General features: G+C 42.5%; 1 protein-coding gene across 2 annotated transcripts in view; it reads right to left on the reverse strand.

The window, feature by feature from the left end:
- The window catches only part of TCHP (trichoplein keratin filament binding), a 49876-nt gene that overhangs the window by 430 nt on the left and 32696 nt on the right, over nucleotides 1–16750 (reverse strand). The window contains exons 10-13 of one of the 2 annotated variants that reach the window (XR_010090946.1): nucleotides 16458–16539; nucleotides 13180–13365; nucleotides 2340–2483; nucleotides 648–732 (exon numbers count right to left, since the gene is read on the reverse strand). Coding sequence is in view for 1 of the 2 variants with exons in the window: in XM_063457075.1 (XP_063313145.1) it covers nucleotides 700–732; nucleotides 2340–2483; nucleotides 13180–13365; nucleotides 16458–16539 (445 nt within the window). In the remaining variant the exon portion in view is untranslated. Of the gene's footprint in view, nucleotides 1–43; nucleotides 733–2339; nucleotides 2484–13179; nucleotides 13366–16457; nucleotides 16540–16750 lie in introns of those variants that run through there. The other variant, XM_063457075.1, reaches the window with a different exon arrangement.

A 16750-nucleotide genomic window follows, 5' to 3' on the forward strand; every position in this document is an offset into this window, starting at 1 on the left:
GCTTTCTCCGTAGTAAATCTGATTTTTTTTTTTTTTTAAAAACATCCATTTTAAAAGATCACCAGATAACTATTGGAAAAAGGTTGAAGTGAAACAGAACAGGAGGGAAGATAATTATATTAATCCACTTTGCCACAAAAATGGAGTATAAATAAGAAATGATGGTTAAGAAGCAACAGAATAAACATTGTCAGATTAAATTGTGCCAAGAATTACATTTAAAGGTGTTGGCGATGATTTGATAATTCTCCCCTATTGTTTCTCAACTACCACATACTATGTTCAAAGACAGTAAATGGCAGAACTGATAAAAATTAATGACATGGACCCAATATTGAGGCACTTCGTTCCACACAGAGACGTATCAATTTTTACATTTAATTCGATATGTCAGATTTTAAAAAACAATTAAAAAAAAAAAAAAAAAAAGGAGATAAACATAATACAAATCCCAGGAAGTGACAGTTTCCATTTAAAGAATAGTTTATACAGTTGAAATGATTAAATACTGAATAGTGGATGCTGAAATCCATGATGTCAGCATATACCAGACATTAAACTGTGCCTGATGTCTGTATAATTACAGCTAAATGAATTGAACATCACACAAGTAAAAACTATTTACATCAAAACTACAAGTTGTTCACCTTGAAGTAGGTTTATTTTCCAGATGCGACTTTTTCTTTATGAAAGCCAACATCACATCCAAACATTTCTTGGACGACTAAATACCTGCAGCACATAATAGAAGAGGTGAGTAAATTTCAGATGGAAAAAACAAAAACCAACAGGCAATGTTTCAGAACATTTAATATCCAACTCTAAAGAAAACAATATTTGAAACAAATCTCAGTTTTTAAAGAAATCCCAAAGAGCTCTGATTTAGAAGTGTGTTAACAACTAATCAGAGGGACGTTTGTGAATATTATTTGGAATTCTTTGATTTGTGGAAGTGCAGTAGAATTTGATTTTCTTGTGGTAGAGCTGTAGAATGAGATTTCCTTACAGTAAGAGCCAAGTTCTAGTCAGTAAGGTGTGAAGAATTTTTGTTGTAAACAAACTAAGCACCCATAATGATGGTCTTCACATCTTCTGGAACCTCGGCCTCTGGCTTTTGAGGGGGAACTAGAGAGAGTTGTCCCCGCTGTTGTGGGGCCAAGCTGTACAGATCTCCGGCAGATCGGTAGCTATGAGGTCCTAAATGTGTGGCTGGCGTCCGGAGACATGCAGAGGCTTCCAGTTTGCTCCCCTGGAGCTTTGGTGGAACAGTGGTGGTGCAGGAGGTGGTTTGCCTGCAGATTTTATCAGGGGGTGGAGGGGTCACGTGGCCTGACAGTGCCTTCATGTGCCCACTGTGCTTTGGAAGTTTCTGTAGGGGGCATGGTCTGGTTTGGGGGATGAGGGCGAGGACGGTGAGGACCTGAGCCCTGGAGGGCATACCTTCCAAACTTTATACTAAATCCAATGTAAGAGACAAATGAAATAGTGCTAAAGTGTATTTAAATAATCTGTTGTAAGGACATTGTGAATATATATAATGCAACAGACTTAAGTACACTTTAGCCCATTTACCACTAGCACTATTTATCTCCCAGATTGAAATTAGAGTAGGACCCACCGATATTGCCTGTTCTTTAATCTGTATATTGTATACATTATAGTCTCTACAGCAGTACCAGTGCTGAGAAATGCATATTCCGGGTGTGTCCTCATATCCCGTTTCTATCCCGGACACATTTTTGTCCGTTCAGGCACTTGTACAGGTCTTTCCTCAATCTCTCTTTTCCTTATGTTCCTCTTTTCCGTTTTCTCAGGGATGGGGTTGTGGTTTTTTTAATATATGCAACTCAAACTATTTCACCTTTTAAGAGGCTTAGCTTCCCTTGGCACGTATGCAGAGCTGGGCATAAAGGCTAGTGACTATACACTATATGAGGTTGTTATTCTGAGAATTCCGCACACGGCATTGCTTTTAGTATATATTCGCTACTAGACATGCTATTATAGCAAATGCCAATTTATTAGCCAACCTAAGTTGGGGCTCCTTATGCGTTTACTTCTTGTGCCCTAGCCCCCTTTTTCTCCCTGCTTCTATATTACTTTGCCTTAGTGTTTCCACATTACGGGGAAATGCACATCACTCTTTCTCCTAGGGGTCTACATGTTTTAGTGTTATTTTCGTGAGGAGTGCTCTGCATCATGCTAAACTGTATTTTCATGTATGTATGAATCTGCTGTAATAAAGCTTTGAATGACAAACAAATAAATAAAAGTGGTAAGTCATTATAATATGATTTGGGGCCAGACGTACAGAGGTGTATATTTCTTTGGACACTTACCTTATCATGATACCCTCTCTGTGTCATGATCTCAGCTTCCTGGTGCAGTAAGTCATTCTCTAGATCATCTGCTAATTTATTCTCTTTTTCCTCCTCCTCCAGTTGCAACCTCACTTCTTTCTCCTGTAAGTGCCGCTCAGAAATCTAAAATTCAGGAAAAAGGAGTTGATTTGGTCATTCAGAAGAAACTGCAGATAATGTTCATAAAAGGAAATTCCAAGCACCATATTCACAACAGTTTAATATAGTGCTCATCCGGCTACAAACCTATTTGCTGAGTCCATGCGGTTTATGTCAAATGGTTTTCAAAGAAGTGTGTGCTCAAGTGGAAGTATACATTATATGACAATGCATTTTGTGCATGCCCTAGCTTGCAATCAATCACATAGTGTAATCCATTTTATGTCGCTCTTACTAAATATAAATATATCCTGTTCAGTGTCTCCCTTCATGATAAAATCCACCTTCAGTTTGTCAAGTTTCATTTGCCATGAGATCTGTCAATGATGTACTCTCGTATGACAAAAAAAAAAAAAGGGTGTGGAAATGCACTCAATCCCCATATAATATTTATCTGGGTGCAGCCAGGCCAGTGCCAGTGCCAGTCCCAGTAACCAAATACTTAATAAAGTATTGATAAGGATTGTCAGCTTGACAAAGACCGTTCAGGTCGAAACGTTATGAGTGGCAGTGGGTTCAATAAATCTAAAGTAAAGAAAATGTTACTTGCGCTTTCTCCTTAATCCCTATGTATATTTAGACAAATGGAGGTCATTTAGTTGCTCCAATGGCCATTGGAGGTAAGGCCCGCCTGCCAACGTCAAGGCAGACCCCCCTAAGCGGGTCCTAACACTGACCCTTCAGCCTGCTTCCTTGAGCTTCTGGCAAAAATATCTCTAATGAGACAGAAAGGGGTATTTTTTATATACACCCCTATACTTATTAACCCTTAATAGGGAACACATGGGATGGGCAGCAGCATTGTAACCAGGCTGTGTGATACAAAGTAAATACAAATACAAAAAGAGAAGTCCTGCGCTTAGTCCCATGCTGGACCAGCTGCAATGACTACAATACACATCAGCCCCAATATATAGTAAAAACCAAAGTAAAGAAAATGTTACTTGCGCTTTCTCCTTAATCCCTATGTATATTTAGACAAATGGAGGTCATTTAGTTGCTCCAATGGCCATTGGAGGTAAGGCCCGCCTGCCAACGTCAAGGCAGACCCCCCTAAGCGGGTCCTAACACTGACCCTTCAGCCTGCTTCCTTGAGCTTCTGGCAAAAATATCTCTAATGAGACAGAAAGGGGTATTTTTTATATACACCCCTATACTTATTAACCCTTAATAGGGAACACATGGGATGGGCAGCAGCATTGTAACCAGGCTGTGTGATACAAAGTAAATACAAATACAAAAAGAGAAGTCCTGCGCTTAGTCCCATGCTGGACCAGCTGCAATGACTACAATACACATCAGCCCCAATATATAGTAAAAACCAAAGTAAAGAAAATGTTACTTGCGCTTTCTCCTTAATCCCTATGTATATTTAGACAAATGGAGGTCATTTAGTTGCTCCAATGGCCATTGGAGGTAAGGCCCGCCTGCCAACGTCAAGGCAGACCCCCCTAAGCGGGTCCTAACACTGACCCTTCAGCCTGCTTCCTTGAGCTTCTGGCAAAAATATCTCTAATGAGACAGAAAGGGGTATTTTTTATATACACCCCTATACTTATTAACCCTTAATAGGGAACACATGGGATGGGCAGCAGCATTGTAACCAGGCTGTGTGATACAAAGTAAATACAAATACAAAAAGAGAAGTCCTGCGCTTAGTCCCATGCTGGACCAGCTGCAATGACTACAATACACATCAGCCCCAATATATAGTAAAAACCAAAGTAAAGAAAATGTTACTTGCGCTTTCTCCTTAATCCCTATGTATATTTAGACAAATGGAGGTCATTTAGTTGCTCCAATGGCCATTGGAGGTAAGGCCCGCCTGCCAACGTCAAGGCAGACCCCCCTAAGCGGGTCCTAACACTGACCCTTCAGCCTGCTTCCTTGAGCTTCTGGCAAAAATATCTCTAATGAGACAGAAAGGGGTATTTTTTATATACACCCCTATACTTATTAACCCTTAATAGGGAACACATGGGATGGGCAGCAGCATTGTAACCAGGCTGTGTGATACAAAGTAAATACAAATACAAAAAGAGAAGTCCTGCGCTTAGTCCCATGCTGGACCAGCTGCAATGACTACAATACACATCAGCCCCAATATATAGTAAAAACCAAAGTAAAGAAAATGTTACTTGCGCTTTCTCCTTAATCCCTATGTATATTTAGACAAATGGAGGTCATTTAGTTGCTCCAATGGCCATTGGAGGTAAGGCCCGCCTGCCAACGTCAAGGCAGACCCCCCTAAGCGGGTCCTAACACTGACCCTTCAGCCTGCTTCCTTGAGCTTCTGGCAAAAATATCTCTAATGAGACAGAAAGGGGTATTTTTTATATACACCCCTATACTTATTAACCCTTAATAGGGAACACATGGGATGGGCAGCAGCATTGTAACCAGGCTGTGTGATACAAAGTAAATACAAATACAAAAAGAGAAGTCCTGCGCTTAGTCCCATGCTGGACCAGCTGCAATGACTACAATACACATCAGCCCCAATATATAGTAAAAACCAAAGTAAAGAAAATGTTACTTGCGCTTTCTCCTTAATCCCTATGTATATTTAGACAAATGGAGGTCATTTAGTTGCTCCAATGGCCATTGGAGGTAAGGCCCGCCTGCCAACGTCAAGGCAGACCCCCCTAAGCGGGTCCTAACACTGACCCTTCAGCCTGCTTCCTTGAGCTTCTGGCAAAAATATCTCTAATGAGACAGAAAGGGGTATTTTTTATATACACCCCTATACTTATTAACCCTTAATAGGGAACACATGGGATGGGCAGCAGCATTGTAACCAGGCTGTGTGATACAAAGTAAATACAAATACAAAAAGAGAAGTCCTGCGCTTAGTCCCATGCTGGACCAGCTGCAATGACTACAATACACATCAGCCCCAATATATAGTAAAAACCAAAGTAAAGAAAATGTTACTTGCGCTTTCTCCTTAATCCCTATGTATATTTAGACAAATGGAGGTCATTTAGTTGCTCCAATGGCCATTGGAGGTAAGGCCCGCCTGCCAACGTCAAGGCAGACCCCCCTAAGCGGGTCCTAACACTGACCCTTCAGCCTGCTTCCTTGAGCTTCTGGCAAAAATATCTCTAATGAGACAGAAAGGGGTATTTTTTATATACACCCCTATACTTATTAACCCTTAATAGGGAACACATGGGATGGGCAGCAGCATTGTAACCAGGCTGTGTGATACAAAGTAAATACAAATACAAAAAGAGAAGTCCTGCGCTTAGTCCCATGCTGGACCAGCTGCAATGACTACAATACACATCAGCCCCAATATATAGTAAAAACCAAAGTAAAGAAAATGTTACTTGCGCTTTCTCCTTAATCCCTATGTATATTTAGACAAATGGAGGTCATTTAGTTGCTCCAATGGCCATTGGAGGTAAGGCCCGCCTGCCAACGTCAAGGCAGACCCCCCTAAGCGGGTCCTAACACTGACCCTTCAGCCTGCTTCCTTGAGCTTCTGGCAAAAATATCTCTAATGAGACAGAAAGGGGTATTTTTTATATACACCCCTATACTTATTAACCCTTAATAGGGAACACATGGGATGGGCAGCAGCATTGTAACCAGGCTGTGTGATACAAAGTAAATACAAATACAAAAAGAGAAGTCCTGCGCTTAGTCCCATGCTGGACCAGCTGCAATGACTACAATACACATCAGCCCCAATATATAGTAAAAACCAAAGTAAAGAAAATGTTACTTGCGCTTTCTCCTTAATCCCTATGTATATTTAGACAAATGGAGGTCATTTAGTTGCTCCAATGGCCATTGGAGGTAAGGCCCGCCTGCCAACGTCAAGGCAGACCCCCCTAAGCGGGTCCTAACACTGACCCTTCAGCCTGCTTCCTTGAGCTTCTGGCAAAAATATCTCTAATGAGACAGAAAGGGGTATTTTTTATATACACCCCTATACTTATTAACCCTTAATAGGGAACACATGGGATGGGCAGCAGCATTGTAACCAGGCTGTGTGATACAAAGTAAATACAAATACAAAAAGAGAAGTCCTGCGCTTAGTCCCATGCTGGACCAGCTGCAATGACTACAATACACATCAGCCCCAATATATAGTAAAAACCAAAGTAAAGAAAATGTTACTTGCGCTTTCTCCTTAATCCCTATGTATATTTAGACAAATGGAGGTCATTTAGTTGCTCCAATGGCCATTGGAGGTAAGGCCCGCCTGCCAACGTCAAGGCAGACCCCCCTAAGCGGGTCCTAACACTGACCCTTCAGCCTGCTTCCTTGAGCTTCTGGCAAAAATATCTCTAATGAGACAGAAAGGGGTATTTTTTATATACACCCCTATACTTATTAACCCTTAATAGGGAACACATGGGATGGGCAGCAGCATTGTAACCAGGCTGTGTGATACAAAGTAAATACAAATACAAAAAGAGAAGTCCTGCGCTTAGTCCCATGCTGGACCAGCTGCAATGACTACAATACACATCAGCCCCAATATATAGTAAAAACCAAAGTAAAGAAAATGTTACTTGCGCTTTCTCCTTAATCCCTATGTATATTTAGACAAATGGAGGTCATTTAGTTGCTCCAATGGCCATTGGAGGTAAGGCCCGCCTGCCAACGTCAAGGCAGACCCCCCTAAGCGGGTCCTAACACTGACCCTTCAGCCTGCTTCCTTGAGCTTCTGGCAAAAATATCTCTAATGAGACAGAAAGGGGTATTTTTTATATACACCCCTATACTTATTAACCCTTAATAGGGAACACATGGGATGGGCAGCAGCATTGTAACCAGGCTGTGTGATACAAAGTAAATACAAATACAAAAAGAGAAGTCCTGCGCTTAGTCCCATGCTGGACCAGCTGCAATGACTACAATACACATCAGCCCCAATATATAGTAAAAACCAAAGTAAAGAAAATGTTACTTGCGCTTTCTCCTTAATCCCTATGTATATTTAGACAAATGGAGGTCATTTAGTTGCTCCAATGGCCATTGGAGGTAAGGCCCGCCTGCCAACGTCAAGGCAGACCCCCCTAAGCGGGTCCTAACACTGACCCTTCAGCCTGCTTCCTTGAGCTTCTGGCAAAAATATCTCTAATGAGACAGAAAGGGGTATTTTTTATATACACCCCTATACTTATTAACCCTTAATAGGGAACACATGGGATGGGCAGCAGCATTGTAACCAGGCTGTGTGATACAAAGTAAATACAAATACAAAAAGAGAAGTCCTGCGCTTAGTCCCATGCTGGACCAGCTGCAATGACTACAATACACATCAGCCCCAATATATAGTAAAAACCAAAGTAAAGAAAATGTTACTTGCGCTTTCTCCTTAATCCCTATGTATATTTAGACAAATGGAGGTCATTTAGTTGCTCCAATGGCCATTGGAGGTAAGGCCCGCCTGCCAACGTCAAGGCAGACCCCCCTAAGCGGGTCCTAACACTGACCCTTCAGCCTGCTTCCTTGAGCTTCTGGCAAAAATATCTCTAATGAGACAGAAAGGGGTATTTTTTATATACACCCCTATACTTATTAACCCTTAATAGGGAACACATGGGATGGGCAGCAGCATTGTAACCAGGCTGTGTGATACAAAGTAAATACAAATACAAAAAGAGAAGTCCTGCGCTTAGTCCCATGCTGGACCAGCTGCAATGACTACAATACACATCAGCCCCAATATATAGTAAAAACCAAAGTAAAGAAAATGTTACTTGCGCTTTCTCCTTAATCCCTATGTATATTTAGACAAATGGAGGTCATTTAGTTGCTCCAATGGCCATTGGAGGTAAGGCCCGCCTGCCAACGTCAAGGCAGACCCCCCTAAGCGGGTCCTAACACTGACCCTTCAGCCTGCTTCCTTGAGCTTCTGGCAAAAATATCTCTAATGAGACAGAAAGGGGTATTTTTTATATACACCCCTATACTTATTAACCCTTAATAGGGAACACATGGGATGGGCAGCAGCATTGTAACCAGGCTGTGTGATACAAAGTAAATACAAATACAAAAAGAGAAGTCCTGCGCTTAGTCCCATGCTGGACCAGCTGCAATGACTACAATACACATCAGCCCCAATATATAGTAAAAACCAAAGTAAAGAAAATGTTACTTGCGCTTTCTCCTTAATCCCTATGTATATTTAGACAAATGGAGGTCATTTAGTTGCTCCAATGGCCATTGGAGGTAAGGCCCGCCTGCCAACGTCAAGGCAGACCCCCCTAAGCGGGTCCTAACACTGACCCTTCAGCCTGCTTCCTTGAGCTTCTGGCAAAAATATCTCTAATGAGACAGAAAGGGGTATTTTTTATATACACCCCTATACTTATTAACCCTTAATAGGGAACACATGGGATGGGCAGCAGCATTGTAACCAGGCTGTGTGATACAAAGTAAATACAAATACAAAAAGAGAAGTCCTGCGCTTAGTCCCATGCTGGACCAGCTGCAATGACTACAATACACATCAGCCCCAATATATAGTAAAAACCAAAGTAAAGAAAATGTTACTTGCGCTTTCTCCTTAATCCCTATGTATATTTAGACAAATGGAGGTCATTTAGTTGCTCCAATGGCCATTGGAGGTAAGGCCCGCCTGCCAACGTCAAGGCAGACCCCCCTAAGCGGGTCCTAACACTGACCCTTCAGCCTGCTTCCTTGAGCTTCTGGCAAAAATATCTCTAATGAGACAGAAAGGGGTATTTTTTATATACACCCCTATACTTATTAACCCTTAATAGGGAACACATGGGATGGGCAGCAGCATTGTAACCAGGCTGTGTGATACAAAGTAAATACAAATACAAAAAGAGAAGTCCTGCGCTTAGTCCCATGCTGGACCAGCTGCAATGACTACAATACACATCAGCCCCAATATATAGTAAAAACCAAAGTAAAGAAAATGTTACTTGCGCTTTCTCCTTAATCCCTATGTATATTTAGACAAATGCTGCTGCCCATCCCATGTGTTCCCTATTAAGGGTTAATAAGTATAGGGGTGTATATAAAAAATACCCCTTTCTGTCTCATTAGAGATATTTTTGCCAGAAGCTCAAGGAAGCAGGCTGAAGGGTCAGTGTTAGGACCCGCTTAGGGGGGGTCTGCCTTGACGTTGGCAGGCGGGCCTTACCTCCAATGGCCATTGGAGCAACTAAATGACCTCCATTTGTCTAAATATACATAGGGATTAAGGAGAAAGCGCAAGTAACATTTTCTTTACTTTGGTTTTTACTATATATTGGGGCTGATGTGTATTGTAGTCATTGCAGCTGGTCCAGCATGGGACTAAGCGCAGGACTTCTCTTTTTGTATTTGTATTTACTTTGTATCACACAGCCTGGTTACAATGCTGCTGCCCATCCCATGTGTTCCCTATTAAGGGTTAATAAGTATAGGGGTGTATATAAAAAATACCCCTTTCTGTCTCATTAGAGATATTTTTGCCAGAAGCTCAAGGAAGCAGGCTGAAGGGTCAGTGTTAGGACCCGCTTAGGGGGGTCTGCCTTGACGTTGGCAGGCGGGCCTTACCTCCAATGGCCATTGGAGCAACTAAATGACCTCCATTTGTCTAAATATACATAGGGATTAAGGAGAAAGCGCAAGTAACATTTTCTTTACTTTGGTTTTTACTATATATTGGGGCTGATGTGTATTGTAGTCATTGCAGCTGGTCCAGCATGGGACTAAGCGCAGGACTTCTCTTTTTGTATTTGTATTTACTTTGTATCACACAGCCTGGTTACAATGCTGCTGCCCATCCCATGTGTTCCCTATTAAGGGTTAATAAGTATAGGGGTGTATATAAAAAATACCCCTTTCTGTCTCATTAGAGATATTTTTGCCAGAAGCTCAAGGAAGCAGGCTGAAGGGTCAGTGTTAGGACCCGCTTAGGGGGGTCTGCCTTGACGTTGGCAGGCGGGCCTTACCTCCAATGGCCATTGGAGCAACTAAATGACCTCCATTTGTCTAAATATACATAGGGATTAAGGAGAAAGCGCAAGTAACATTTTCTTTACTTTGGTTTTTACTATATATTGGGGCTGATGTGTATTGTAGTCATTGCAGCTGGTCCAGCATGGGACTAAGCGCAGGACTTCTCTTTTTGTATTTGTATTTACTTTGTATCACACAGCCTGGTTACAATGCTGCTGCCCATCCCATGTGTTCCCTATTAAGGGTTAATAAGTATAGGGGTGTATATAAAAAATACCCCTTTCTGTCTCATTAGAGATATTTTTGCCAGAAGCTCAAGGAAGCAGGCTGAAGGGTCAGTGTTAGGACCCGCTTAGGGGGGTCTGCCTTGACGTTGGCAGGCGGGCCTTACCTCCAATGGCCATTGGAGCAACTAAATGACCTCCATTTGTCTAAATATACATAGGGATTAAGGAGAAAGCGCAAGTAACATTTTCTTTACTTTGGTTTTTACTATATATTGGGGCTGATGTGTATTGTAGTCATTGCAGCTGGTCCAGCATGGGACTAAGCGCAGGACTTCTCTTTTTGTATTTGTATTTACTTTGTATCACACAGCCTGGTTACAATGCTGCTGCCCATCCCATGTGTTCCCTATTAAGGGTTAATAAGTATAGGGGTGTATATAAAAAATACCCCTTTCTGTCTCATTAGAGATATTTTTGCCAGAAGCTCAAGGAAGCAGGCTGAAGGGTCAGTGTTAGGACCCGCTTAGGGGGGTCTGCCTTGACGTTGGCAGGCGGGCCTTACCTCCAATGGCCATTGGAGCAACTAAATGACCTCCATTTGTCTAAATATACATAGGGATTAAGGAGAAAGCGCAAGTAACATTTTCTTTACTTTGGTTTTTACTATATATTGGGGCTGATGTGTATTGTAGTCATTGCAGCTGGTCCAGCATGGGACTAAGCGCAGGACTTCTCTTTTTGTATTTGTATTTACTTTGTATCACACAGCCTGGTTACAATGCTGCTGCCCATCCCATGTGTTCCCTATTAAGGGTTAATAAGTATAGGGGTGTATATAAAAAATACCCCTTTCTGTCTCATTAGAGATATTTTTGCCAGAAGCTCAAGGAAGCAGGCTGAAGGGTCAGTGTTAGGACCCGCTTAGGGGGGTCTGCCTTGACGTTGGCAGGCGGGCCTTACCTCCAATGGCCATTGGAGCAACTAAATGACCTCCATTTGTCTAAATATACATAGGGATTAAGGAGAAAGCGCAAGTAACATTTTCTTTACTTTGGTTTTTACTATATATTGGGGCTGATGTGTATTGTAGTCATTGCAGCTGGTCCAGCATGGGACTAAGCGCAGGACTTCTCTTTTTGTATTTGTATTTACTTTGTATCACACAGCCTGGTTACAATGCTGCTGCCCATCCCATGTGTTCCCTATTAAGGGTTAATAAGTATAGGGGTGTATATAAAAAATACCCCTTTGTCTCATTAGAGATATTTTTGCCAGAAGCTCAAGGAAGCAGGCTGAAGGGTCAGTGTTAGGACCCGCTTAGGGGGGTCTGCCTTGACGTTGGCAGGCGGGCCTTACCTCCAATGGCCATTGGAGCAACTAAATGACCTCCATTTGTCTAAATATACATAGGGATTAAGGAGAAAGCGCAAGTAACATTTTCTTTACTTTGGTTTTTACTATATATTGGGGCTGATGTGTATTGTAGTCATTGCAGCTGGTCCAGCATGGGACTAAGCGCAGGACTTCTCTTTTTGTATTTGTATTTACTTTGTATCACACAGCCTGGTTACAATGCTGCTGCCCATCCCATGTGTTCCCTATTAAGGGTTAATAAGTATAGGGGTGTATATAAAAAATACCCCTTTCTGTCTCATTAGAGATATTTTTGCCAGAAGCTCAAGGAAGCAGGCTGAAGGGTCAGTGTTAGGACCCGCTTAGGGGGGTCTGCCTTGACGTTGGCAGGCGGGCCTTACCTCCAATGGCCATTGGAGCAACTAAATGACCTCCATTTGTCTAAATATACATAGGGATTAAGGAGAAAGCGCAAGTAACATTTTCTTTACTTTGGTTTTTACTATATATTGGGGCTGATGTGTATTGTAGTCATTGCAGCTGGTCCAGCATGGGACTAAGCGCAGGACTTCTCTTTTTGTATTTGGTTCAATAAATCTGCCTTTTTGCACCCTGGAGTGACTGGACTGTTTTTTATTTTCTACCTTAATGATGTACTCTTGGGCATACAACACTGAGGTCTACACCACAAGACCAATAGCATTTCACACAGTGGAAATTAACACATTTGACAGTAGACGCCTTTTGTCAAGTTTTGTGAAATTTGACACTGCCCATAGACAAAGTAGTCCCTACCACTTATGATGATATGTGCGGAGAATTTTTATTAAGACATTATCTTCATGAAATTAAGGAGTGATATAATTGTGACAGAGCTCCTTTACAAGTCAATTACTAAATTAATACGAACTTCTATCAAATCTGATTCACTATGCTATTTCAACTAATAAATCAGAGCTGTGGAATGTGAGACTGAATGCCTGGGTTATTTCACAGTATTACAATGTGTAATTTAGAAACTTACAATGTACATTCCTTTAACCCCTTAAGGACACATGACATGTGTGACATGTCATGATTCCCTTTTATTCCAGAAGTTTGGTCCTTAAGGGGTTAAACAGAGTTAAACAGGTTAATTGTACCTGTGATTCCAGCTCTAATTTACGTGCAGTTTTCTGGGCCTCTTCTTCTCGCTTTTCCCTGGATGTCAGCTGCTTGACATCTTCGAGCTCTCTGAGTAGCTGCTCACGGGATTTCAGTGATTCCATCTGAGCAAGTTTGTTCTGTTCTATGCGCTCCTGAATCTGCAACTGCCTTCCCATCAGCACCTAGTCACAAAATAAATGAATAAATCAGTGATGGTTGAACTTTGGCACAACATTGTAATTGATACAGTGCATATCAATGAGTGTTTAACAGGTCATTATTTATCCTTATGAGCAAGCACTGTGAAGGCATGGCTTCGTCACACAAGGACAGTACCACACACGTAAAGCAGGGAGCTAGGCAGTTTTATTTAAATATAGCACTGCTAATTTGCCACTCTATAATATTCTAGCCTTGGCCTATTCAAATGGACTATACCCTCCATTTACACATGTTGGTAAATTTGTGAAAATGTAGTTGAGGTTTTATGGTGTTTTTTTTTTAATTTTTTTTAAATTCTTTATTTTTCTGTGCATAGATTAACAGACAGGCATGTACTGCCACAACAACATGTACAAGGTTTCAAGAACAATTTAAGTTAAACAGTATCATGACAGTTGATGGGACTGCACAATTTTTAAGTAAATATATATGCATTGCAATTCTACCATATGACAAAATCAGGTAAAGATTTCACTACCATTTCGTGCAGAATAAGATATAACATGCAAAACTCTAGACTCCACTGCGTGGTCAGCTTAGTTAGTTGCAGATAATTAGGTGCATTATATGATCAGGACACAAGCACAGTATTAGCAGGAATATATTAAAATAGCTGCCTTGTCAGTTATTTAGGAGGGTGCTTGATATATCACTGTGAAGTGAGCGTGTGTAAGCCTAACCTAAAATCCTTGGTGTTATGTCAAGTGGGTGCTGCATAGTAGTGGGGATGCTAGAGTGCTATAGACTGGTCTAGACAAGATGGCTGTTATGCATACTCCGGTAGATGCTCGATAGGAGATCATGCTTTATAGTGTTATGTCAGGCTGAGCTCAGTGGAGCATGTGATTTGCCCCTGACCAAGGGGGTGGCGGGGGAGGGGAGGAGAGGGATTCTCTTTAATCTTGGTGGGTACAGCAGACTGAAGTTGTACCTCTTAATAAGGGCCTGTCAGAGGCGGGAGCAATTATTGAAATTAAAATAATATAATAAAAAATAAAAAAAACTGGTGCGAATAAACATAAGAAAGTAGAGAAAGGCATTAACAAGTAGTTATTAACAATTAGGGCCCCAGGCGTGGATTCTCTGCATTTCTCTCAGGTTCCCCGACGGGTATCAGAGGTGCTTCGTGGGATGAAAGGGACAACTGTGGCTGGATCCCAAGTTTGCAGATTATTTGGCTGAGTTTCGTTAGCAGTCAGTGAGGGGAGTCCTAGAGCACTGAGAAATGCTGGAGCTTCTGTAGCTGATGAAAGGTTGTATAAAGTTCCTTGGTAGGTCACCAGGAGAGTTTTCGAGAGGCTCCATCTGTAGGCCAAACCCGCTTCTCTAAGCCGGCTTGTCACCATGCTGAGAGTCTTGCGCCACTGGAGTGTGGCTCTGGTGGATCATAAAAAAAGGAGAGATGGGTTACCCCTAACAGCAGTCATAAATTGTCCCTTATTCTGTAGTGTAGCACAGAGGACTATGACGTCCTGTGGCATAGCTGTCGTTGCCCATTCTGCTTTCGGAAGGCGGTATATGCCCCATCTAGTGTGAATTTCCTGGCAACATTTAGAGGCAATATCGCAGCCACTAGGCGTCACACATAGTGGGGTATTTCCTCTGAGGGAACCGTGTCTGGTATGCCGCGGATCTTAATATTGTTACTTCGGTATCTATCTTCCATGGAGGTTAGTTGCGTGTTGAGCGTCTGGTAGGAGGATTTGACTTGTGTAAGTCGATCCTGGGTAGCTGTAAGGTCCCTGCGCAGATCCATGATGTCCTCTTCATTAACTCGGACTCGGTCTTTCACAGCCTGTACCTCCGTTTTTACTACAGCTATGTTTGTTGTCAGCATTTGTTTAATTTCGTGGAGGAAGTTTTGAATGTCCAGCTTTGTGACCAGGTCAGTCGCCTCCCGGGGTAGATCTAGAGAGGCCTGTGTTGCCGGTTCTGGGGGCTGTGAGGTAGGGGTGGACAGCTCTCTAGGGCTTGGTGAGGTGTAATGGTGGGCCTCTGTCGCCTTTTTAACTTGGGGCGGCCTTTGGAGCATGGATTCAATATCCCTGGTGTCTGCTGCGGCCCCAGCCATCTGTTTCTGGGTACAAAGTCCCATTGCCGGTTCGTTACCAACCTGCCAAGTCGGGTCGTGGAGCTCCGAAGCGGGAGATCTTACTCCGTGGGAGTTACTGAGAAGCGCGCTGAGCACAGCCCCGGGAGGTGAGTAGTAGGCTGCAGGCCTGCGTTTCGATCGGGAGACCTTTGGTGTATGAAAAAATGGCATGGGTCTGATCGGTAGGACAACAGGAGGCAGATGCCGGGTGTTTAGTTGCTGAGAGTTGAGTCGGTATCAGTTTTTTGGGGGGGAAATTGACCGGAGCTTTGAGAAATGGCGCCCGCTCTCCCTTACGAACAAACTCCGCCCCCGGTGGTTTTTTTTTTTTTTTTTTTTTTTTTTAAATGTGTTGCATTGCAAAAGGCTGCAAATTTATTTTTCACAAGTAGAATCCATAAAGGCTAAATTAGCTTATGGAAACGGCCACGGCCACTTCCTCGATGCTCCCATCCCATCTGAGGCTGGATGCTTTATTTCTTCACACAACTAGACACCGGCACCAAAAGTAAAATCGCCGGATAAATTATTCACTCGGGATTTGGCATGCCTACATTAAGTGACGGGTGGGAGAGGGTTACTCTGTGCTGCTATCTCCCGTCAGTAACCTGGACATATGTGTGCCCCTGGCCGGTATGCCCTACGGCAGTCGCCTGTGCCGCTTTATGGTAGCGCCGGCCCTAGGTACAGAAAGGTATATGTTACTAATGACTGGGCAGCAATAGTCCAATCGCTAGTTTTGTATTACAGCGAGGAGTCACGCCCCCACTCGCAGCATGGCACATAGGGGTATGGAGGCAGGTATAAAATCTTCCTAGTTCACAAATAACCGAATGGCGTTGAGAGAAATTGAGTCAGGGACCCATTTAGTGGTTTGTGATAACATTCATATTGCCATTCTCCTGAAAATGAATGCACAGGTCGAATAATTAAAAAAAAAAATGCATTTCCAGATATTACCTCCTTCATCAAACGATTCCGTGCATTACGCTCTCTTTCCCACTCTGCTTCTCTCTTTGTCCATACCTGCTTGGCTTCCTCCCTGAAAAGTAGGTTAAAATATATGAGATGAGGCCAACACAGACAGTAAGGGAATGGAATAAAAAAATCAAAAAAAAATCAATGGGACGACCATGGGGACCAAGTTCACCCCCAGCTACACCAACCTCTTCATGTCTTAATGGTATTTTTGTATATGGTGACCATGGCTGGGGGTAGAACTTGGTCCACTATAAGCGTTACATTGACGACAT

Source organism: Pelobates fuscus, chromosome 5 (assembly GCF_036172605.1).
Source record: "Pelobates fuscus isolate aPelFus1 chromosome 5, aPelFus1.pri, whole genome shotgun sequence".
Classification (NCBI taxonomy): Eukaryota; Metazoa; Chordata; class Amphibia; order Anura; family Pelobatidae; genus Pelobates; species Pelobates fuscus.